The sequence below is a fragment of the Calypte anna genome, chromosome Z (assembly GCF_003957555.1).
Source record: "Calypte anna isolate BGI_N300 chromosome Z, bCalAnn1_v1.p, whole genome shotgun sequence".
In the NCBI taxonomy this organism is placed as follows: Eukaryota; Metazoa; Chordata; class Aves; order Apodiformes; family Trochilidae; genus Calypte; species Calypte anna.
The window spans coordinates 68146722-68171876 of record NC_044274.1 but is presented as its reverse complement, the minus strand read 5'-3'; the positions used below and the strand labels follow the sequence as shown (position 1 = coordinate 68171876).

General features: G+C 37.7%; 1 protein-coding gene across 1 annotated transcript in view; it reads right to left on the bottom strand.

The window, feature by feature from the left end:
• Positions 1-25155, bottom strand: part of VCAN (versican) — a 93637-nt gene that overhangs the window by 5734 nt on the left and 62748 nt on the right. The window contains exons 8-11 of the mRNA XM_030467631.1: positions 11735-17200; positions 9469-9582; positions 7095-7208; positions 364-522 (exon numbers count right to left, since the gene is read on the bottom strand). Coding sequence (XP_030323491.1) covers positions 364-522; positions 7095-7208; positions 9469-9582; positions 11735-17200 — 5853 coding nt within the window. The remainder of the gene's footprint in view (positions 1-363; positions 523-7094; positions 7209-9468; positions 9583-11734; positions 17201-25155) is intronic.

Genomic DNA, 25155 nt, shown 5'->3' with positions numbered 1-25155 from the left:
TATTTCCTATTTGAGCACAAAGCTTGAGCATGTCTCCCAAAGAAATATCCCATTTGAGCACAAAGATGGAGAGACAAATAATCAAAAAAAGGTTAAAGTAACAAAAGCACGTATTTTATTTGTTTCAAGTTTTGGTTAGGCTCTGATCAGTGCTGCCTAGATTGTGCAACATAATGTACAGCACTCTTTCTTGAAGCCTACCTAATATTGTGATGCAATCATTGTCAGATGCTCTAAATATCTAAGTATCTAAAGCTGCCAGAAACAGACTTTTCACCAGTTTATTCTTTTCCTCAGAAAAAAACCTATTTTCTGCTTAGCAGACAACTTGATACTGATAGGCAACTTGCAAGCAGTACATACGGTTCACAAAGATCTGCTCCTCATGAGACAAGATGCTTGTCAGGTGTGCTCCCTGCAGACGGCATTCCCTCTCAGCCGTGTCCCACGTACGTCGATGTGCAAAGTATTTGTAGCACTGTCCTTGGAACTTGTGCCAGCCATAATCACAGGTCTCTGTGTCTGTGACAAATAAACAAATCACACCTCTGTCAGTGGACAGGAAACACAGGCATGTTTCGTGCAAGTAGATGGATTTTCTGCAGGGCAAAGGTTCAGGGAGATACTGACCCATTAAGCAATACAAAAGCAAATAATCAATACTCATCCTTGAGACAACATTTGGTTTTCAGGCAGTTCTGCTTACCCTGTTTCAGTATGATTGCAACTGAAAACTTTGTGAACTTCCACTGATTGAATTGGTTCGTACCTGGACAGCAGGAGGAGGACATTACAGAATTGCAGAATTCAGTCCTTAATTCTGGATGAATGAAAGGGCTGGGTGTTGGACTATGTCTCAGTTTTCTGAATCCATACATGGGAATAGTGGTTTTTACTTCCAAGGGAAATAGTTCATTGAGTCACTATACTGAATTACCTTGGTTTGGAAGAAAATGTTAACTGAAAATAATACAAGGGAAAGCATTTGTGATTATTCAGCCCACGGATATAAAGCTACAGAACTATCTTTCTGACAAAGCCTAACTTAATAAACTTCAGACATCAGTATCTGAGGAAGGCTGTAAAGCTGAAATGCAAAGTAATGAACTGCACATTGTCTGTGCTTGTATGAGGGATGGTACTGACAAGAATGCAGAACAGACAGAAGTTCACATCAGCCAGTATATCCTTTCACCTAAAGACAAATAATCATGAGACTTGGAACAGTAACAATCTGTAGATTTGACGTTAATTATAGTGTCAAGGCTAGGCAGCTGTAAACAGAATAGATGGCAAGAAACAGCAAAGTTCTGGTTACAAGGCTGCTTCTGCATCAAAGCTGTGGGAATGAGCTGTGGGAATACTGACAAAAATCAGTATTAATAAAATGGGCATAAAAAATATGATGCCTAAATGTGTTTGAGCTGTGCTTCACGATGAGAAGAACTTGCAGTTGAGAAGAGAGAGGTTTAGGGAGGAATGGGAAAAAGAATAGGGAAAACTCAAGACTGTTTTGAGTTATGGCAGAACAAATGTCACCGTAAAGGGCATTTCAGCACAAGGCTACAGCTCCTGCCAATTACTGCCCATTCCTGCTGTCCAAGTACATGATGGCTCACAGAGAAGGGCCTCATATGCAGGATGCTGAAGAACAGACACACAAAGCTTGGTCTTTCCCACCCTACCCACCAAACAGGAGTATGACTTCCTACCAAGTTTTATCAATTCCCAAACAAAACTGTGCCTGAAAGTTACTGTCTGGCCAGAGGTATATACACTCTTGGGGATGAAACTGGATTTCTTATTTTTACTAGTCAACACATTCAATAATATGCTTTCGCCAAAGGAGCTCTTTTTTCATTTGTACAGAAAAAAAGCCAAATATTATAAAATATACCAGGGACATATGACTGCAAATTCTTTCACTATGATATTTCTCAATATCATCATCTAAAAGACAATTGTGAAATAATTTTTTTGCAGTACAAGTCTGGTTCTTAATTCATAGCAGGAAGAGGCCATTCATATCCTGACTCACAAAAGCACCTATATATTTTTTAAGTTTTTTAATCTCACAAGATAAAAAACAGACTTGACATGTGCACAAATTGATTTAAAAATGCAGACATATCACTTCAGAGTCCTACCAGAATTTCTCTGACAATTCCTGGCTACATTAAGAACACAGCAGCCATTGTCTTAGAAGGCTGGTATCAAAATAATTTTCTAAAAGTCATGTGTACAGACACAGAGGTACCAAATACAAAGGTGTAATAGAGCATGTATTGACTATCTGCTTTCTATTTTCAGCAAGTTAACCTGTAGACAACTACTTGTGCCTTGAGTAATCCCAGCTATGAAAAAAGAATGTTATCTATATTACCAACTTATTAGTCCTTTATCTTTTCCCTCTGTATTTTGTATGAGACACAAGCTGCAGAAACAGCTTTAATCTCTGTCATCTAGGCCATTTTAAAGTTTAGTTTGCTTTTGGCTTTTTATAACATTTGTTTAACCACACGATGATGACTAACAGTGCTATGTTCTTTGTGAAAGCACTTAAGATTTTATTATTCATCTTGTTCAGGGACTCCCTTATCCCACAGCAGAATTACGTGGTGAGAAAATTGTGCCCAGAGAGCATTTCCAGGATGTTCTAATCATCCTTCCTTGGATGATCTGCTGAAAGGCACGTGGGGGAGGCAAAGAAGATGGAAAACACAAAATCTGGAATAGTGGTTTCAAATAATGAGATATAGAGGCCTGAGCATGAATCAAAAATACCAAAATTTCTCTGCTTAGGAGAGAGGATGTGAAATGATGATACCTCAATATCATAATTAAGATACATGCACTGCAGTGTACATACAACTTCTCCTATCCAAAGTGGCATGTTGCTTTTGCAAAAGTTGAATAAAGTCTTCTGCACCTGTTTGTATCCCAGATTTATTTTACAAAGACAGAAAGGGAGTTTCAGTAGGCTAGAGGCTGAAAATTCAAAATAAAAATAAGAGGACTGTTTCATCTTTGCAGTGCATTGTCCTAAGTCTGTGTCTCTTCTTACCACATTAACAAAGCTGAATGGGTGACACGAACTTAAGGGCTCCATATGGGTGTAAGTATTGAACCAGTAAAATCTAATTGCAAGTAGCTGTAAATTTTCTGACCTAATCACCTGCGAGCCGAGTAAAAGCATGCACTTACTGAATACAATACTCCATGTTCATTGTATACTTATCCAGTGAGGTAAACAGAGATTTCTGTAAACATGTTCCAGAATGTGTTGGAAAGACTGAAACACTGCTTGATGTTTTCTGGTGTTTTAAAAGTTGCCTGACTAGTCTTAAGTTTTATGACAACTTTCAGGCTCTTTCAGTGATGTGTGCAGAGAATTATTTACACAGCTTCTGTTCTCTGTAACTGCAATTGCATATATATAACAACTGCATTAAAAAAAAAAAAAAGTTCTTTATAAGTTTAACATATTTTCAACAACAGATCCCTTGTCTTGAAAGAAACTCCATAAAGGCTTAAAGAAAATGAAGGCTGAAATACAGGTACTAGAACATAATGAGAGTCTTACTCAGCTGTAAATTCTATCTGTGACTGTCTGCCTTCAGCTAATGAGAAAATGCCTGAAACCCATTAGCCCACACATCTTGAGGAGAAATGATTTCTCTGGTAAATATTCAAAATGATCCCTTTCCAGCTGAAAAATATTGGTTAGACACCATCTGTTTTCAGAAAGTATCCTTGCACTGAGCACTGCTCAAACACTTCCATCCCAAGCTACCAAGCCCTGGGAACAAAGTGAAGCAAACAAGAAGGGAATAATCACTGACATTTGAACAGTGAACTTGGGTTATAAGAAAACTTTGTTCCTGATATGATGATTACAAAAGCTGTTTTGTTTTCAGAACCTGGAAGAGAACAGCTGGTCGTATTATCCCAAGGAGGCATATCCCATAACAAAAGCATGTGTGCCATTTTGGCATACAGGTTCATGCACACAGCTGCATTTGGTAACCAGGCGCCTAGGTGCCTGCAGAGATTCTGCAGCAGAGAGTGATCCTGTAGCAGAGAAAGCCAAGCCTTAAGTTTAGGCACAAACACACTTCTTGAAAGCAAGTAGACCACAGGTAGAGCAGCAGCAGGAGAAAAGAAAAAGGAAACCAGGCAGCCAGTGAAGGAAGAGGAAAGCCTACACAGGTGCTCATCCAGCTCAAGAACACATTCTTGAAAATGAGGTTCACATTTAATCTCTATCATTCTGCTGTTTCCCATCTAACTATTCATGAAGGGACTCCTCATCACACATAGACACAGTCAGACAATGCAAAAGCAGCCACAGGGTTTTATACAACCTACTGGTTCTGGAGACTATTCCACCAGCCCATTGTGAGACAAGGTATCAAAAAACTGTCTTCTCCTCTTTCTAAAAACATGGAGCTTGCAAAGTAATACTTCAGCCAGCAAAATTGGGAGGATCTGAGCTCATTTATTTGGACAGCAAGAGATACCATAAAGGCTTTTCACAGAGGGATGGCAATGAAAAGACTGGTTGCTCCCCCAGGATAAGACATACATCAAAACATTCTGTAGCTTTCAGCAACCATTTGAAAGAGTGGGTTTGGGCTTGCTTTGCATTTTAAGAAGCGATGTCAAAATGGCATGCAGAATATCCATCTGTACTTTGAAAAGATACATGTGGTGGGAAAAAGAAGGTATTATCTAGCAGAAATACATTTTTAAACTAATGTGAATGAGAAGGGATACTGGGTTTCTGAGCTACCAATACAGTTTAAAAAGGAAACAACCTCAGCTGCTCTATTTCTACCAATGGACAACTTTAGCTCTCTTTAGGAAGAAGTCCCTGGGCTCAGATTGTCTGCTGAACTCTTTCCACCTGGCAAGAAAAATGCCTGTCAGGGAGCCAATTACAGCTCACTGAGTCTCAGGATTGATTTCCCTCACCCTAGGTTAGATCACCCTGAAGGGTTCTCTAACTTCTCCCACCTGCCAGATCTCCCTGCTGTGCAGCTGTCCCGTCTTCTGGTCACACTCCCTCCTAACACTGACACAAGTGTAATATATCACCCACTGACCCCTTAATCTAGAAAAGCCTCACAGGGACATTTTGGTGAAATTCTGAGCCCTACATTTTTTTGTACACTAATGCTGTGGGACCAGGACATGGTGAAATTTTGTCCTACTTTGAGCTTCATTTCCAGAGGCAATGTATACTTGCTGCTTCCATTGTTTTCTGAGGAATTTGGAATATACAGCAGTGTGCCTAAGAAAGACCTTCAGCTTGACTTTTTTTTTTTTTTTTTTTTTTTGAAGCCTTCATGAATAGTATATATAGGAGAGGAAAAAAAAAAAAAAGAAAAGAATAAAAAAAAAGAGCGGTGAAATATAATCTCGGTGTGCTCGACTCCACCTTTCCTGTGGCACCAAGGTACACATTTTGTCGTTCTGGATGGTCTTTAAATCTAGTGAGGTCAGGACTGGTGCCTTGAAATTTATCCTGCTTGCCAGACAACCGTGTCTGAATCACCAGCACAGTTTTATTTTGTCTGGTGGAGTGGAAATCTGGCACTAAATGCTTTTCCCAAGCCCCAAACCACTGCAGGACTTTAAGTGGAGGAAATTTAAATTCCAAAGCTGAATGAGCAGGGCTCTGGTTCTGATTGACAAACTAGGAAATGTTCCCATTAACCACCGAAAATGTGCTCTCAGGTTGGTCATAAAAAGCAGCTTAAAGCTACCATAGTACTCGGGCTCACTCACTACCATGGATTTGCTGGAGTAGGAGGGGAGGAGTAAGGCAGCGAGATTTTTATTTTTTTTTTCATTCTGAAAACACCGTCAACTTGCAATTCTAGAAAAGAGATTCAAATTTCAAATTACAAGGTTAGCCAGGCTACTGAAAAAGTTAAATAGTGAGAAGTACTAGAGCTGATCAGCTTCAAGAGTTTTCAGCTCCAGCAAACAAATCTTTAAAGGCTGAATTGAAAGAGTTTGCAAACTGCCTTTCACTGCAGATGAGAAACAAACATGCAAATGCATTATATTAATGAAACAAATCCAAAAATCTAGTTCCTTCACCTGAAACCAAAACCATTCATCTGAGGAAAAAGAGAAAAGTATTTTCAAAAGCTTTAGAAGGTGCACTTTAAAACAGCATTTCTTTTTCCATGAAAATGCCGTTATTAATTTTACCAATAAAACAGATTTTGCTACCCTCTTCCACCTCCCACATGCACATATTGAGAAAGCATCTTGCACTGTAAATATTTCTTGTAAATACAATGGGATTTCTTGCAGAAAATGTTCTAACAATTCCAGAAACTTGGATGTTTAATCTTATTTCAGCTGTCCAGTTTACAAAGCCTTTTACAACTTCCTTGTAATCATGATCCTACACTTACTCTTCCTAAAATAATCACAGAACAAATAAATTTGAAAATTGAAGTTGTCAAGCCTACAGTCCCAAGTGGACTGATATATAATCTGGCATATTCAGTAGACTATTCCCACTTTCTAGTGATGCTTGTTGGAAGCAATGGGTTCTGATACATCTTTCACACTACATATAACATTTTAAAACAGAAGCTTGGCCAGAGAGCAGCTCTGCTGCCATTCATTATCCCATAAGCATGACTACAGTGGTGAGAGAACCTCTTCTTCACACCTTGCAGGACAATATAAGCAGGCTGTGCTTGCCTTGGAGCCACCTAAAAATTGTAAGGCTGCTATTATTGCAGAAAGTACCTAATAGGTCATTTTATATTTGATATGGCAGTAATGTGACTTCCAGTCAGGTTGGCACGTGGATGGAGTTGGCTCCCATGCATCTGCAAAAGCTGGTGCAGATGTAACCTTAAACTAAAAGTCCTGAGCCACAAATCATATTCACAAATCATCTAACATATTACAAAATTAGAGTATCTTCTTATCAGTTATGACGTCTGACAGATTTTGGCAGTTGCTTCCATCATCTCATTTTCAGGAGGCTTTGCATAGTTACTCCAAAAGACTGTAGAAAGAGAAACACGTTACTTTTACATTCATAGTTAAAGGGTACACCTTACCTTGTTCACAGAGAGCACCTACATAGCTTGGCAGACACAAGCAAGAAAAGTTATTCAGGCCATCTATACACGTGGCTCCATTACGGCATGGGTTAGACTGGCATTCATCAATATCTAAAATATAAAGATAACAAATGTTTTTATAATCCACCCACCTCCTAGAAAGGAAATGTTCTTCAACTTTAGTCATACTTATTACTAGGACCAGTTCAATCCAGAAGAATGAAGTATTGCAAAATATCCAAGTCAGTGGTTTATTTGCATGATAACTGATTTCACTACGCACAGCCTTCCTTTCTCTTCATCCACAAGCCAAGAAACGGTTTTCTCAGGAAATGTAGCAATATTAATCCACAATTTTATATCCTGCACTCTGACTCCTGAGATAATTTCTAAAATCTAGACCTACAATTCCTTGCTGTGTAGCAGACGAAGAAGTGATACTGTGCAGTGTGCAGTTTTCCCTTACTCGTGGAAAATCTGACTGTGTGATAATGGGACAAGAAATTCTCATCAAGTACTGGAGACATCAAGTATCTTCAGAAATCTCAACTCTCAGAAAAATTATCATATACTATCAACTATACTGTTAATTTCAGCCTGCCAGACCAGCATGCCCTATCATCTCGTCAAGCTTCTCATTTCTTCCTTGTCTGATCTTACCAAGATAAGGACAGAGTATCATAAAGACAATCTCACAAAATGACAACCCAGATGATAACATTCATAGTTATGCCCATGTTTGCTGGTGAGCCTATGGCTGTAAAATACACAAATAACCTTTCTCTGTCCTACTCTTTTGGCTGCTAAAATACCTTGCCTTTACCTTATAAAGTGGAGTACTAGTTCACTTACCACAGTTACTTTATGGATGCATTTTCACAGTTTATAAGTATATCTATTTACCATGATGGTATAGTGTTTTCTAATGAGTGCTGTTCCTCTGAAAAAATCACATCTTAAACTTGAATGCATATTTGTCCAAGGGGAACTGCTGCTAGTGACTGACTATTTAAATGTAAGAAAAAATTAAATGTACCCCAAATCAACAAACAGTTATGCAGTCTTAGAAATAATTGTTGCATCATGCGAAGGGCTTTTTAAAAAATGTTTTTATTTTAACAAGCTATTGCTGCTCAAATTTTATGCTGGTTCTTATTTTTCTCAGTCATTTGTAAAGCTCTCAAGTCAATGTTTTTTGCCCTTTATACAGAATATCCCTGAATTCAGGTTTACTTTGTGAAGCACTACAGAACATATTTCTATATGGCAATTGGCCATGGATTCTCCTACTTCAATTTATTAATAAGCTATTAACAGTTCTAGAAGACAAGAAGTGACCAAATTATTCCTTTATAATCTGGAAAAAAAACCCACAGAAGATTCTGACCTGTTACTGCTGGTTTGCCATATTCCTTGACAAAGAAGGATTTGTAAGATGCACCTTGATATCTCCTATCAGCAATGCACTAGAGAACAAGTAAACTTACCAACATGAGTTAGGGAAGCAGGGAAAAACACTCAGTAATTATTTTTTTAATCACACTCTGTCTTGCAGGACACAAACAAACCATAGTAATCCTGACAGCTAGGCTGCACTGATATCAGCCTTTGGGTGGGGTTGTTTTTGGATTTTTTCTCCCAAGCTACATATGATGAATTGAACTCATTTTAGAATGAGTTTTTTCTGTCAAATTTAGCAGACAACTGTGTAGCAGGAAAAGCCACGGTATTTATCAGGGAATGAAAATTACAACTTTCCCAAAGCCTAAATCTGCTTTACACTAAGCAGCCAAACTACCACTTTTATCATAGCTTGGCTTGATGGTTTGACATAAAAAATGGTTATTCTGTTCTTGTTAGTGTTCTGAAAACCATAGTCATAGCAGATAAACACAGATGTCTCAGGAAAATTGAAGATGAAAGAGTTACAAAAATACTAATTTATACCAAAGATGTATATGATTATGATCATATTTATAATTTCCTTCAAAACATATCAATCTGGCATTCAGTTCACAGCTTCCCAGTCACGTGAGGGATTAGTTCATTTTACCAGCCTTTCAAATAATTTCAGAAAGCTCCTAAGAACTGACTTAAATAATAATGTTTTTTGGGGGGTTTTTTCAGATGCATTTATGAAGTTAATGTTATGAACCCTCTTATTTTTGCATGCAAACACACTGTGCACTTTATGGGGACAGAGAAAAAGTTTAAGTGGGCCTGCCTCATGTCACTGTTTTCTTCCTAAGTGAGGCCTCACTGTAGAGTTTTTGAAATGTCTGTTGTAATTTTCAGCTTCAAAACGCATCACTCCTGCAGATCCCATGTGTGAAAACTCAACTTAAACATTATCTAGGTAGCACCAGCTTACCCAATTCACACTGCTCGCCACTGAAGCCTGGCAAACATGTACAGATGTAAAATGAACCACGCGGGTAACAGGTAGCACCATTAAGGCAGGGGTTGCTTTTGCATGGATCTTGGCCTGTTAGATGAGTAGAAAAAAGAAATTTGACTGTAGTTTCAAGGAACTGGTAGCTTTTTTTTTGTTTTTTGGAAGTAGAAATCTTTGTTTCTGCACTGACGTTGCAGGCTTTACTATAGTTACAGAAACCCTATTAAGAGAATAAACTACTGAGAATAAGAGAGCTTTTTAAAACAGTAGAGCTTATTTACATGCATCACTATTTTCAACTTTAGAAACATGGCACTTACTATGAACCAGTATAAATAACCTTCAGATTTACATTTTTTCATAGCAATTTGTACTACTATCTGGCAGTCATGATATTCTGTTGAGGATTTAGTTTGAATGACATGACGATTAATTATAGCTGAAAACAGTTAAACATATGCAAAATGAATGGAAAATGCTGCTTTTTTTTTAACAGTGTTAGTTTATGTAGAATGACTGGGTACACAGAACATACTGGCTAGCTGCAGTTGCTTCACTTTGTTATATTTTTTCAGCCCTTGCCCACAGATGATTTCTTTGACAGGATACTTTCACACATGCATATTTCCCACTTGTCTTTCTTATAAACACATTTCAAGAACACAAATAAATATGAATATATTAATATCTGAACTAAACATTAAGATAAAACCTTACCTGCTGTGAAATCCTCAGTTGTTAGGGGAGTTACCATTTAAATAGTTTTTCCTTGGAGATCTTTGTGCCTTCTTGTGATGCTTATTTCAACTGAGTTTAGGTACCTAGGTATTTGTATTTGATTTAATGGCTAAGAGCAATCACTCATAAACAAGTACCCACCAGGCAATGGTTTCCACTTATTATCTTCTCAGAGTTAGAGGGAAATTGTGAAGACAGTCCCCCCAGGACACAAGAAGCCCTGGCTTTGAAAACTTACAGAATGGGTTTAAGAATACTGTAAAGTAAAATAATTCAGAGCCATGAGAAAAGTGTAGAGTTTTGGTTACATTTCTCCAAAACAATCTGACTGTGGTTTGTGAAATAAAATACGGGTAATATTTATTTTACTCTTGCAAGTTAAGACCTCAAAGAAATCTTCTTCAAGTACCAGGCTCCCTTTTCCAGTCTATGGAAAGCACAAGGTTCAGTTGAAAACCTCCAGAGGAAAATCTCACCTACACAAATTTGGGATTGCAATTAAATAGGCAGGATCTTTCTTTGGAGGTTTTGAAAAGAATCTGATCATCTTCCATTAAATAGGGTGCTTGCTTGAGGACTGCTTCATAGTAAGTCACAAATGTAGGCCTATATTAAGTACCTTACAATGTTAATTGTGTGTTTTACTACTTGTTTGCCCTCCTATGGACTAGATATTTTTTAATTAAACAATTTCAAATTGGCAGTTGTCTGGCTTATTTGAGGAAAAAATAAATAGAAAATCCTATAAAATTAAGCCAGCTATGTTCTTTCTTCAGTAATACCTACATAAAATATTAATTGAAGCTATGTTACTCATACTGACCATATCTGCTTCATCTGTATATTAAATTAAATGGTACCTAATAACAATTATGTAAAACAATATACTGTGGCAGATAACATCTAAGAAAAAGATATTTAATTTGTTAGAGACAGACACTGTATCAACCACTTAAATCTACAGACAGGCTGAAAACGTGAAGTCTCTTTTTTTTTTTTTTCTTGACTGGATATTAGCATCACAGGTTAAGAGAAGTTAATTACTATAGAAAATTCTGATCTGAAAATGTGCACTGGATCTGCTCTGTAAGTAAACTGCAAGATGTTGTAACACAACCTTATCTATAAACCAATTATATAAGTACTGTCACAATGCCAACACAGAAGAGCTATCAGATGAAATTATCTGTTAGAAACTGCAAAATTAAATAATTACATCTGAATTCTCTACCACAATCAATGTTACCTTCCTGTCTGGTCACCTCAAGTTTGATCCAGAGGTCCACGATGCAAACACTCAGGAAAGGTTACTGAGCTTGAGTTTTGGTACCCCCATGCTCCTTCACTTTGCAGAGTATACAATCATGCTGATTTCAAAGCTTGAGGCTCACAAGATCTGTTGTTATTTCATACGGTGCTCTGAGTGTCATACATCTTATTGGAGTTAAGACACACAAGTATCACAAGAAACAAATACAACATACAGATCATATTTGGAAGTTACCTGGAATTTGCACTGCTGTGCCTTCAACTGAACCCACACTGGTGCCACTCAGGAAATCTGATCCATTAGTGACTTCAGGAAGGGAAAATGATGATGTTACAAGTTCAGTAGTATCTGGCTCCTTAGAGCTTATTGTTGGCTGCTCATTTTCATATGGACTGTTTCCAGGGGCAGTGCTGCTTGTTGCAATGTTAGAAGAAATTTTTGTGACATCCTCTACACCAAACAAACCTGACTGTGTTTCTGTGTTTCTATCTAAAGGCTGTGAAGATGAAGCTAGCACTGTAACTGATTCCTGGTCAGGTTTAAAAACTTCACTTTCAATACTGTTGGGTGAATCTGGAGCAGGTGTGGAAAAAATCCATTGGAACTCTCTCTCAGTGCTCCTATCAACTTCTTGGTGAGGGTTGTTCATTCTTCCTGAGGAAACCTCAACTTCCACTGTGCTAACTTTTGGAACATCTGTGCTTACGTGTTCTCCAAAATTCAGAAAAGCAGTAGGCAAGGTACGTATCGATGAAGAATCTCCAGAAACAGAAGCTTCTTCCTCAACAGCCGAATCAGTTACAAAGGTTTCTGTCTCCTCTGTCCTGTCTGTTGCAGGTCTATTAAAAATAGGAGCACTTTCAGTAGCTGTGCTTTCTGAAACAGGCTTGGGAGAAAACTCTGGTAGAAAAGACTCTGTTCTGTCGACAACATCTGTAGTGGGTGGTTTATAAGTCGCAGCAATATCAGAACTAACCTCTTTGAAGGTCCCTTCTGATGAATGAAAAGACTGATCTGAAGTATTTGATGATACTGTACTTGGAATGACTACCTCTGGATACTCAGATACTCCATTAACTAACTGAACAGTTACTGAGGATTTAGGAGTTTGAGATGCAGAAGAAAAGCTCACTGAATCTGTTTCTTCATACTCTGCTGATGCTGATTTTGAGTTTGTGTATACTGTAGGATGATTTTCTTCATTCTTGTCAGATGATAAAGTTGACGATTGGAATGTATGCTGTGTGGTGACAATACTTACATCAAGCATGTCAGTTGTCAAAGCCTTCTCTGTCTCAGTAGTTAAAACTGGTGGAAAAGAAGGAACCAGAGGCTGCTTTTCATCCATTTCTTCTTGGCCCATTCCAGAAAAGCCAGAGACAGAGATTGTTTCACTTTGATGTGATATTACTTGGTTGTTTGCTGAAGTGTTCAGCTCATAGGTATCTTCTGTTGTGCTTGATACAACATGTTTAGACTCAGTAGGCACATGAGGGCTTGCCAGTGATGGTACTGTTGGAAGGAAAGTACGGAGCTCAGAAATTTTGGTAGTGATAACAGTTTCTGTAGCAAAGTTCATGTCGTTCCCTGAACCCAGATCCTTGTCCTCTGATTTTAGTCTGTGCCCAGTTGTTACTGATTCACTGCTTGGCTGATTGGAAGTAATCAAAGCAAGACTATCACCAGATCCAGATGTCTTATCTTTGTTTATTGAAAACTTAGGTGTTGAATCATATTTTTCCCCTCCCTGTGTCATGCTATCATCACTGTCATATGCTGATTCTATGACAGGATTTGGCATAGTCTGGACACTTATTATATCTTCAAGCATTGACTTTGAGTGATCCATGTCAATAATAGTTGTGTCTTCTGATGGGATTGGAAGTCTTTCTTCAATTAGTGTAATACCACCATAAACAGAAACATTCAATACAACTCTTCTTTTATCATCAAGCACAGGAATAATTCTGTCATATATTCCACTATCAGTTGTTTGTTCTTCTGATGTAGCCATGTCTGGTTGAGCTGAAGATGAATTTGCCATGATCTCTTTTTCTTCTGTAGAAGGGGTTCCTAGTCCTGAAATCACAGTCTGTGATCCATCTATTGGTGCTTCAGTTGTCATAGCTTCAGAATAAACTTCCCCAGGAACACTAGAAGAATTATTTAGTTCTACTTTTGTCACCGGTGGTATAGACAAATGAGTAAACATATCAGGGGAAGATGAATCCAAAACACCAACCCAGCCAGATCCTTCACCAGAGCTTTCAGGAAATACACTGCCTGGCATTTTTGTTGTTGATATTACAAACGATTCTTCTGTTTCAAGATTAGGAGCTCCACTCAGTATTACAGAAACAGGAGTTATGTCATCTTTAATCAGTAAATCTGAAGTTTCCTCTTGAGAAACAGCTTCTGAAGTAGCTGATCTCCTATCTGTTTCATTTTCTCCTCTCCTATAGTTAGTTTCCTTATTCTGAAGTTCTTCAATTGCAACAAAATAATGTGTCCTTTCTTTAATCTCTTTAGAACTGAAGGTCTGGGAATTCTCTTCTATTAAAGCTGGAGTACTGGTGATCACTGAGTTGGGGAACTGATCTGTTTCAGACAGCAGCTCAGTTACAGCACTTGTAACTTCTTCATTAACTTCAGCATCTGATTCAGTACTTGCTCTTTCAAAGTCTTGTGTCTCGTCAGTTGCAAGTTTGGGTCCCTTATCTGCAGAATGAGAAGAATGAGGACTAGAAGTACTCATGATTTCTTTGACAGCCAATGGCACTACAGAAGAAACAACAACAACAAGGTCATCTCCTGATCCTTGTCCTGAAAATAATGGATCACCAATGAGCTCATTATTTGTTACTTTTTCTTCTTCAGGTGTCAGGAGTGATCCCAGAATATCTTTTGTAGGGAAAATATTTTTTACCAACTCTTCCTCTTGCTCTATATCTGTAACTGGAGAGCTTATATATTTCCTTTCAATCCTTGCAGGCTCAGTTACTCTGTCATTATTAAATGTCAGTATGTTTTTAACAGATTCAGTTTCTAGATCCTTTTCTTCTGAATATGGACTGACAGTTGGAAAATGTAAAAATCCCAGATGTTCATTGTTAGCCTGTGTACTCTTAAAAAATGGGTCTGCTGTTGTTTCTTCAGAAAATGCTGTAGCTTTTGGTGAAATTTCTCTTAGCCCATCTTCCCTGGAATGGTTATCTTCCACCAGAGGAATCTTCATACTAAAAGGTGTCCCTGTCAGTTCAATTGTTATCTCTTCCATTTGCTTGTCAGTTACACTTCCCACTGTGGTTACTTCATATTCAGTACTTGTGACTTGCTCAACAGATTCTGTAGTGAAGTCATGACCTACAGATGGTGTGCTGACACCTTTTTTGTCATACTGCTCTTGTGTTTCTGGTCTCCCAGTGGGTAAAACTGCTGTTTTTGTGAATGATTCAATGAATGTTTCTGCTTCTCCAGATCCCTGATCAATAAATGTGAAATTACTTTGAAGTATTTCTTCACTAGGCCCATTAGACATGAGTTTTGTGGTGTCGCTGTCACCTTTGAATTCCTCTCCAGAGCCATGCTCAATCAGGAAAATCTTGCCTACTGAGACAGCTGGGGAACTAACTTGTGCATTCTTGCCTTCTGCATGTGTCACCATGATGCCATGAGGCCTGCTATTAACACCTGATACTGGAGATGATGTGACCTCACCTGTTTCTCCATCTTCAGTTTGAACTCCTGGTGCCAGGTGAGATGTTGCTTCTTCTTTAGAAACTGGATTAGATTTTACTTCAGAAGGAGCTGTGTAAAGTGGTTCTGTTTCCTGGGTTTTTTCTCCTGGGTTTCCTGTACTAAACACATGCTGGGACAATTGACTTGCTGCTCCAAACTCTTTTGTCAAGCCATCCGACCCAGTACTTGAAACTGATACTGATGATTCATCTGTTCTTGCATGTCCTTCTGTTTTTGCATTCTTCAGTGAAACATCATCTATGCTGTAACCTTTTTCTTCATGCTTTTCTGCTTGTGTTTCAATGACAGGCCTTAATGGAACTGAAGTCAAAGTAGCAGACTCGATAACATCTATGTCTCCAGAACCTGGATCAATAAATGGGGAGTCAGTACTTACCACTTTGCTTGTGGGACCCCCTGAAAATATGTCTGATGGTTCTTCTGCTGATCCTTCATTTATAAAAAACTTCTTCTCTCTCAAGAGAGGAACGGTGGTGATCTTTTTTATTTCAGAACTTACAGTACCTGTTACTGGTCCTGTTTTTCTGAGCAGAGTGGGCTCTTGATTTAAAGTTCTGATTTCACTAGTAGTGGTCCCAAGTTCACTAAGCTCCAGACTTCCCTCTGTAGCAGAAGATGAATCTTCCTGACTTGAATAAATAGAGGTCTGTATTTCTTTTTCATCTTCAGTATTCTTTCCTGTTACAAGAGAGCTAGCAACATTTTCTGTACTAAACTCAGACACAGAATTGGTGGCATCTGTTACCTCTGAACTTTTATCAAAAGCAGAATAAAGACTGCTTGTGCCTCTGGGCAGAGCAGAGGTGATTCCTAAAATGTTTACAGAAATTTCTGTTGGCAACACTGTGCCAGAGCCTAAAGAAATATCTTGCATTGAAAGCGTTTCTGTTACTGCTGTTTCCATTGCCTTGGCTGAACTTATAGTGATATCCTTTTCTACATCTCCAGAGCCATCTAGAACTATAAAAGAAGCAGCACTTATCTCAGGCTTCGCTGTATGGACACTTGTTTCCAGGAGATTTTCAACAGGGGAATTTGTATTAAATTTAACAGTTGATTTAGAATGATCTCCTGGAGCAGGACTTGCCTCTTCTGGAATAAGGTGTTTCACACTCATGCTTGCAGTAGCAGTATTAAGAAATGCATCCAGAGAAGCCATTACAGTAGAACTTTCCACAGTAGCATCAGAAGCAGAAGTTATACCAGATTTTTTTTCATCATCTTTTTTTCTTGACATGGTCACAATTTCTGAGAAGACAGAACTGGATAAATCTGATTCAGTGGAGCCATCTCCAGAAGATTCACTAGTAACCAAAAGGAAGTTTTTTGCATCCATAGTAGACCTCTCCTTAGCTCCATGCCATGTTACAGTCTCTTTATTTGTTTGCTGAGACTGCTCATAGGAAGAAGTAATGACCATTGATTTATCTGTTGTTGCAATTTCTGACTCACCACTATAAACAGGTTCTAACATTGCAACATCTGCTGTTGGTTGTGTAACTTCAAATGCCCCTATAACTTCTCCAGCTTTGCTTGGTTGCATAGTACCAGAAGCTTCAGTTTCAGCCATTATAAATGTGTTTGTTTCATTGATTTGAGAAAAGGTTACATTTTTGGAATGTGCAACACTTTCAATTTGATCACTTCTTGCTTCCTCAGCTTTTGTGCTCTTAGGTGCACTAGTAACTTGTTGTTTTCCATTGATGAACTGCAAAGCTGGAGGAGTTGTAACATCAGTAGTATTTTCACAATCTTCCTCTTCTTCAAACTCTATAAAGTTTGGAAAGAAAGGATCCAATATTATATATTCAGACGAATCCTGCACAGAGTCTGAAGTACAGGGTTCAGTCTGAGTTGATTCTGCATCAGTGTGGGGTTCATCTATTGCATGAGGAAGCATGTGGCGACTGAACAGATCCAAAAATTCATTCACCGGATGATCTGCAAAAAAAAGAGAACTTTTCATAATCCCTAAAGTGGCAGTGACGTTTGCGCATTACAGTAGACATATGAAGTACAAGCAATCTATCAGGAAAAAAAAACCCAAAAAACTAAAAGAAATAATCAAAGAGAAACATAATAAATTCAGTGTGTTCTTCTATCAGCATGAAGTGTAGACACAGCATTTGAATTTCCAGGTGAAGCCTTTGTGTATACTGAACAAAGGGATAACATGATGCTGTTGATTGACACACGTGTTTAAAGTCCAATCTACACCTGAGTTAACTTATCTTACATTGTTCAGCAGAGATAAGAAATGAACAAGATGAAAATAATTTCAAGACCAGAAGACTCTGGTCCCAACCTACAGCAGCTGCTCCCATGGATCTGAGACACTAATTAACCTTTACAAAAAACTGAATCTAAACAATGCTAAGCAAGGAAAAATCTAAAATAAAACAGGACACACCTAATACGGCTCTGAAACCCCATATATTTTTAGTATTACTAGGAATACCAAAAAACCTACATCAGTTACTCTATTCTTTACACTTGGACCGTAGGTCAGTAAATAAAGTCTTGCATAACAAAGTTGTTGCTATTTGGCATTATAAGGTATTATGAAGAAAATAAAAAATAAAAACTGTAACAGACGGGAAAATAGTTCACCATTCAGACAGTAACATAAGTAAAGTCAGGCTATTTTATCCTGCTTAACACTGACTTTGAATTATTTACGCACTCCCAAAGTTCATGAAACTCTCGAAGTTTTTTCTCAGTGGCCAAACTGATAGAGGAAGGAAGCTCTAAATAAGCAAGGTTTCTGCTGAAGAAGCTCTTGTGAATTCTGCATATCTGAAATTCTATAGATACTTTTTAAATGTACCCTCTCAGCAGAAACATTACTTGAAACCTATTCCAGAAAATAGATGCTACCATTATTAAAAAAACCAAAAGAAAACAAGCAAACAAAAAACCCAAACAAACAAAATATCCTAATCAAACAAAAGGGAAAACCACCAACAACATACAAGAATCAGGAAGAGGCCAAATTTCAGGCTAAGATAACTGAAAGATGGAATTTTTTTGCTGTTATTCATGTATCTTTCTTCCTAGTCTATGTTTATATCTACCTTGTCAAAAGTAAAAATACTGTTTGCTGGTATAAACTGGTGTAGCCAAGAGCCAGTTGTCTGCATCTGCCAGTAGAGAATCTGAACAAACATGCAAGACTCCTGCCCTTCAGTCCTGTCAGCCATGGCTGCTGAGAGCAACTATTTGATGTCATTTTTTTGCAGGTATTTTGCAGGCAAAGAATATTTTCAGGCATTTTGACATACCTAGTATATGACAGAGTACAATTTTTAAGTAAATCTTTCTCATTAAATTATTTTCAAGGTGTAAAACCTGAGAATCTGACAAGCCAACTATTTTATTACTTTGAATTTTATTACCTTACTTACTACCATCACTTAACTTCCATGACTACTCTGAGCGCTCAGAGATAATCAAGACGATCATTCCAGAAAAGAAAGCATTAAATGACATGAACTGATGCACAGCATTGTAGAAGGGTTTGTGACTCTTTGGCTTGGGGTATTTTGTGTCTGCAAATGGACTGCAAGATGGTTCATGAAAAGATCACTGAAACTGTGTTGAGAACAAACACTCTAATACCTCACACTGTGTTTATGGCTAAAATCCCAACAAATTACTGAATCTTCATTTTTGAAGAGTAGATGGCAAATTCAGGTCCATTTTACAAAGAAAACGTAATAAGGTGCCTCAAATCCAAGGCTTTGATCTAATTGCTAAAAAACTTCGGAAAAATTAAAATCCATGCTAGTCTTACAAACAATATATCACCTTCAGCAAATTCTGTATATCCACTAAAATACTCAAGTTTTTGTGACACTAAGCCCAAGATTCCCAGTGCAACCACAAAGAGTTTTTTAAACATAGTTTCTGAATGAACACAGTTTCTGCCTGAACATAGTTTCTGATTGCCTCTATGAAGCCTCATGCTTACTTTGTGCTTACTTTGTGCTATGGCATCTTTTTTAGTTGACTACAGAACTGAAACATCTTTCTCCCTCATATGTGATAGCTGGGAGTTGTTTCATGCAATGCTCATAAAGAAATGATTTCTCTCTCTTCCTTACTCCAGTAGGTTAGAAATATCTGCAGAAGCTGTCTAATACCACAGAAGAAAATATAAACAGTCATTTATCTGAGCCCTCCAAGACCTCTCTTTCAGATATTGTTCAAGCAGAAAAGTAAAAATTAAGTTGTTTGTCCAGGATTTGCAATATGACATGGAGAAGCATGTTTAATAAAATATCAATGTCTAATAACCCATACATTTTAGCAAACTGCAACACTCATCATACCGAGTAATCATATTTCCATGAAAGGAAATTGACCAAGAATAATACACCTTCCTCATGAAACTGAGAATGTAAAAATACATGGGAATTCGGTATCCAGAAGTGGACTGGCAAGTCAAAGCTGCTAGGGAGCTTTGCAAGTTTCTGAGTCTCACTGAATTCACCACAAAATAACTGCACCAATATGCAGAACCAGGGAACTACATACAGAAATGCACACAGGCAAGAAAGACAACTTGTGCTGTGCAGATCTTAAGCAAGACTAATAAATAATCTGGAATATAGATTAATGTGTCTTAAGGATTAATTATGATTTCATACATGGCTGTTAGGATTGCATGCTCAAAACGCGTAGCATTCTTTTGCACAGAAATTTACATTTTAAAAAGTTATAAAACATAGATCGGACTAGACAGGCTGTAATTTGGAGGCTACCATGACTAACAAGTCCTGACCAGTGCATTACTTTAGTAGTAGTGCACACCTGGGAGTCCCTCAAATTACTAGCTCAAGCTAAGCTCATTTATGGTAGGTAATAAATTTAATGAGCAACATCTGTTCCAAATTCATCCAGAAAACATACAAAAATTCTTACACATGCAAAGATCTCTATCAGACCTTACTTCCACTTTGTTAGCTTCTTCAAGATATCACATGTAACTAAGATCCACATAAAAGAATCTTTGCTAAACGTGTGATAATCCAATAATAAACTTGCAGGAGGATCTTTCATTAAATACTGAGTGTGGGGCAGAGAGGATGGGTTTGTGGCTTTTTTAGTTTGTTTTTTTTTTCCCCAAGGAAAAAATAACCAGACTTTAATAAAACAGTACAGATTTTTTTTTTTTTCATTAAAATTTCTTCTCCTTTCTAGAGCTTAGATTATACACTGTTAGCAATCAAGTTGCTGATGTTCAGTGTTAACAGCTAAAGAAAAATTTTCTTAAACCACAGAGATGGTCAAAACCCTACATCATAATATAGTTCATATAACACCAAACCTTGTCCCCTAAGCAGAAGAAAGGCACTAGGATGAAAATCTAAGTGCTACCATCCAGAGGGAAAAGTCTTATCTCTTGAACTGGTTTGTTAAATCCTTGGGGCAGACACATGAACACTTGCAATGATTTCAAACTAGATAGATGCAGCAGACCTATGTTGACCTTATGTACGTTCACGTCCATTCCAGCTGCAGCTTAAGACATAAAGACCTGAGAGACCTGAGACTATTATTAAAAGATGAAATGACAACTTTAAAGGAAAGGACTTTGGCTTCTAAATACGTTTATCAATAGTTCACATACTCATGGCAAACATGGCAAAGGAAGCACTTGTTCAAAAGAGAGGCTTTGTTACTGTGACTCCAAGGAAATGAAAGTAAAAAACAAATAGCTAAAAAGTAAACCCAAGGGTTGTCAGTTTCGACTACTAATCCAAACAAACACTAGAGAAGATTTATCAGTAAAGCCTCTTCTTGAGGAAAGTGATGAGGTATGCACTGAAATAGAGATGGTACAGATAGGTGGATGAGTGTATATGCAGCCCAGAGTGTTTCTTACATCTATTTCATGTGTTACAAAAATTGTGTAACTTGCAGTAACTTTTTTTTTAGAAGATTTTTACTATTTTATAAAGAACCCTAAAAGAATTCTCCAAGATCAGTCTGGTGGAGGCAAATAGTAAAAAGCATTATCCCTCTCAAAAACCTTCTGATAAACTGCAAAGAAGATTCAATAGAGAATTAAACAGAAAACAAACTCCAGCATTTTCCAAAGTTTCAAAATCCAAGATGTTTAATTCATAAGACTTTTAGATTTACCATGGTTTTGTGAAGTCCCATTCAAAATGAGACTACCATCTAGCATCCCACACATAATAGAGTTTCTCATACAGATCCATCCAATTTATCTACTTATTAGTTCAAAAAACAACATGCTGTGTTTTGTGTGAGAAGTTAAATCTAGTAGAAGCTCTTGAGCTCTGATGAAATTCACAAAAAAAACCAATAAATTGTTCTGTGGGCTTTGAGTCAGGCTATGTATTTTCCTTAGAATATAGTTTAACAAAAAAAAAAAAAAAAAAAAAAAAAAGGGGGGGGGGAAATGAAAAAAGAAAAACCACTTTGGACTGTTTGTTTCAAAACACACATTTCATCGCATAATGTGACACTATCACAAAATTCATGATGGTCACAACCAAGAACCCATAACTACAAGACAGGTTAATATGAAAAAAAATGGTGTGCACTACCCAAATTTATTCCTGCACTTGATAACCAGAAAATTTTGCTTTTGGCTTCAACAGAATTATATCAGGTGAATTTAGATCATAGTGTGTCTAATATGTCATTAAATCATTGTGTATGTATCTATGTGTATATCAGATTTCTGCAAAGTAGAATCAAGTGGCTGTGAAAAAAAGTAACGCAGCAGCCTGCAACAAAATTAAAAAACATTTGTCTCAGAGAGAAAAGCAATAAATAATTCATATTTAAGATAAAAATGTTTAAAATCTTGGAGTTTTTCCCTTCTGAATACTTGGCAACTACTCTGACTTCTCTGGTAAGGCACCTCATTCCCTCCCCACAGACAGATATTCTACATTTATTTTTATGTGTGTCTTCTTCTTTGCTACAGCTAGCCTGTAGGGTACCACAGTCATCACCTCCTGCAGAAGATTTGCATCACACACATGATGAAAAAAGGCTGCACTCTCAGGTGACAGCCTGAAACAGCAATTCCAGCTGCTCAGGTGCTCTCAGATCAAGGTCAGAAGTGCCTGGGACTGGGACCAGGAGGCAAGCAAAATACCTAATATTTAATACACTTCAAATATGAAGTACAGTCAGATTATCAAGGGAGAAGACTATCAGTTCAGGTAGGCTGCTAAATGACAGCTCCTCAGGTGTCTCAGCCTTCATAACAAGCTATTGATCAGACCCTTACTTGTTAAAAAAAACACTACTCTGAGAAAGTCATTGCAGGAACAGATTGTAAAAATCTGCTATGAAAAGCACAGTGGCAACAACAAAAACCAAAGGGAGGTGTGTGAATCTTTACCCTCCTATCATGTTTTTATTACATTGATTGTACTTGATGTAGATTGAAGATGCTATGAAAAATTGATCCAAACAGCCAATTCACAGAATAATTCCATAAACGTGCACGCTGTGTTCAATTAAGACTCTATGAATAACATAAACAAATGGCTTTAATGATTTACCTCAAAATCCATGCACACTCCTGGTGGATGTGCAAAGGTGACCTACCAGGAGTGAGCCTACAGTCAGCAGGCACAAGTCAGCCCACAAGTCCCTTCATCTCCTCTGGAAAATGAGTGCTCAAAGTAGAAGAAGTTAAAAATGTTTTATATGAACTCTGTGAAAGTCCAATGAAGCCTCGAATCTGGTCTTGAGAGAGGATTTAGGATAGACTTAAAGAGGTTTTTTTCATATAGTGACTCCCCTGAACCTCAGCTCTGCCAGGGACCAGATTGGCAGTCTGGGTGCATTCAAGCAGTTTTATGACTATGGCTTGCTGAAACTCTTTCAGAGGAAAAAAACTCAACCAATTCCACAGGAATGTGTCAGTCTCATTGAATGTATCTGAATGTATTTTTTTCTAAAAGCATACTGAAAAAGTAAAAAAGGAATCTGACAAGATAGTACCCATATTTAATTTTTTTTCTTTCAAAATCTTTGTATTTAGCATCCCAACCCCCTACAATAGTGCCTTTAAATTGGAACAAAAAGCTTCATTTTTACAGAAGTAAAACATTCTGATAACATCTTTGAGGTCCTTTTGTTTCATTAAAAAAGGGAATTTTTTTTCATTGTTCTTTTCATCTCATCTCAAAAGAAATAAGATTTTGAAATATAGTCATTTCCTGCTGAAGGAAAATTCCAAATGTCAAACTTCAGTACTTGCAAGTTCTCTAACTTGTGCCATCTTGTAATATCATTAACCTACCTAAGCACGGTCAAAGTGCAACAGTGCTTCAGGCATACCTCATCTTCCCCATCAGGAAAAGGTGGGAATACTGCCAAGGACCTGGTCTAAGGTGTTAAATAAAATTGGCTACTATTATACACACCTAAGTGAAAGTAAACAGAGAAAGATCCAGAAATAATTACATTTTTGATTATTTTAATCCTTCTACCTCACATTAACATGACTAGTATGTATGATGAGGTCTACTAAAATCCAGGTCTTGATTACTCCTCAGTCTAAGTAAACAAAGGGTTTCATTTAGGTCACTTAAAAATGTTCCCCAGCTGGATATATATTTCCAAAAGTTTTGTTGCTTTTGGCTCCATTTAGAAATGTTTAAGGATGTAGAGCACATTTCAATAGGTTTTATTTCTTTTCACCTTCCAAATTTTTTTTTAATTGACCTTGCATAAAAATCTAAACTACTCAAGTAAATTTCTGGAAGAAATATTTGAAAAGAATAATTTTTGCACAGCTGGCTGGGTAGGAGTTGAAAGTAACTCAAGGTGGGTGGTCAGTGTTGCCTACTCAAATTCACTTATCCCATCTGCTTTACCATATCTGTGTGCCTCTTTTTCCATGCATGATACAGCTTTGTTGAAAACATGCATATCAATTGCTGGCATTTTCCTAAACTGCAGCCTTATAACAGCCACACCATTCCCCCAAGGTTCATTTTGATAGGGTTGTAGGCTACAACCAGAAACACCTGTGAAAAGTGGATGCCACTTACATGGTCAACTGCTTTGCACAGGGCCTCAATGTCTGTGCATAAGCACCCCTGCCAATTTTAAAGTAATAGATATGATGATGCAAAAACCATGTCAGAAATAAAGGAACTGTTTGGTTATAAAAGTCTATCATGAAGCCTTCTGGCAGCCTCTGGCATCCCTATCACTCTCGTTGCTTCCTCTGCTCCCCCTCTGACGCAGCAGTAAACTTGCTAAGAAAAAACAGATTGAGTAAAATGCCAAGTTGTTAAAAATGGCAGCCTTGCAGTGTTCAGTCCAAGCCCCAGCAAGTGCAGGATACAGTTGCCTGGACAATGACTGACTATTTACCACACAATATTCTAAGCACAGCTATCCCCACCTCCTTTCTACTCCAATATGTCATTAACAAAACAATAGTCCAGCCAGCGGTGTCTCCTCCTGAGCAGACCTTGACACAAACATCCTTCCAATGACAACAATTTCCTCACTGCCTAGGGAGAAGGCAATTCTAAAACTCTGCAGGGCTAAACAAAACCAAAACCAAACAACTGGCAAGTAATAAATAATTTTCTCCAGATGAAATCCTAAACAAAGCAAAAGGTCAGGCTGTGCGATCACACAGTATCTGGACTAGCTGGTCTGTCTGGATGTGGATCAATCAATTATCTGTCTATCTATCTATCTATCTATCTATCTATCTATCTATCTATCCATCTGTCTATCCATCTATCTATCTATCTAGTTGAATTCCACAGGCCAACTCAACTCATCAGGTGGTAAACAGAAGAGCTGTCTGGGAAGAAAAGCAACTTCTCACCAGAACAACTTCAGTCTTGGTCTCATATAGAGTATTCCAGGAATGAGGT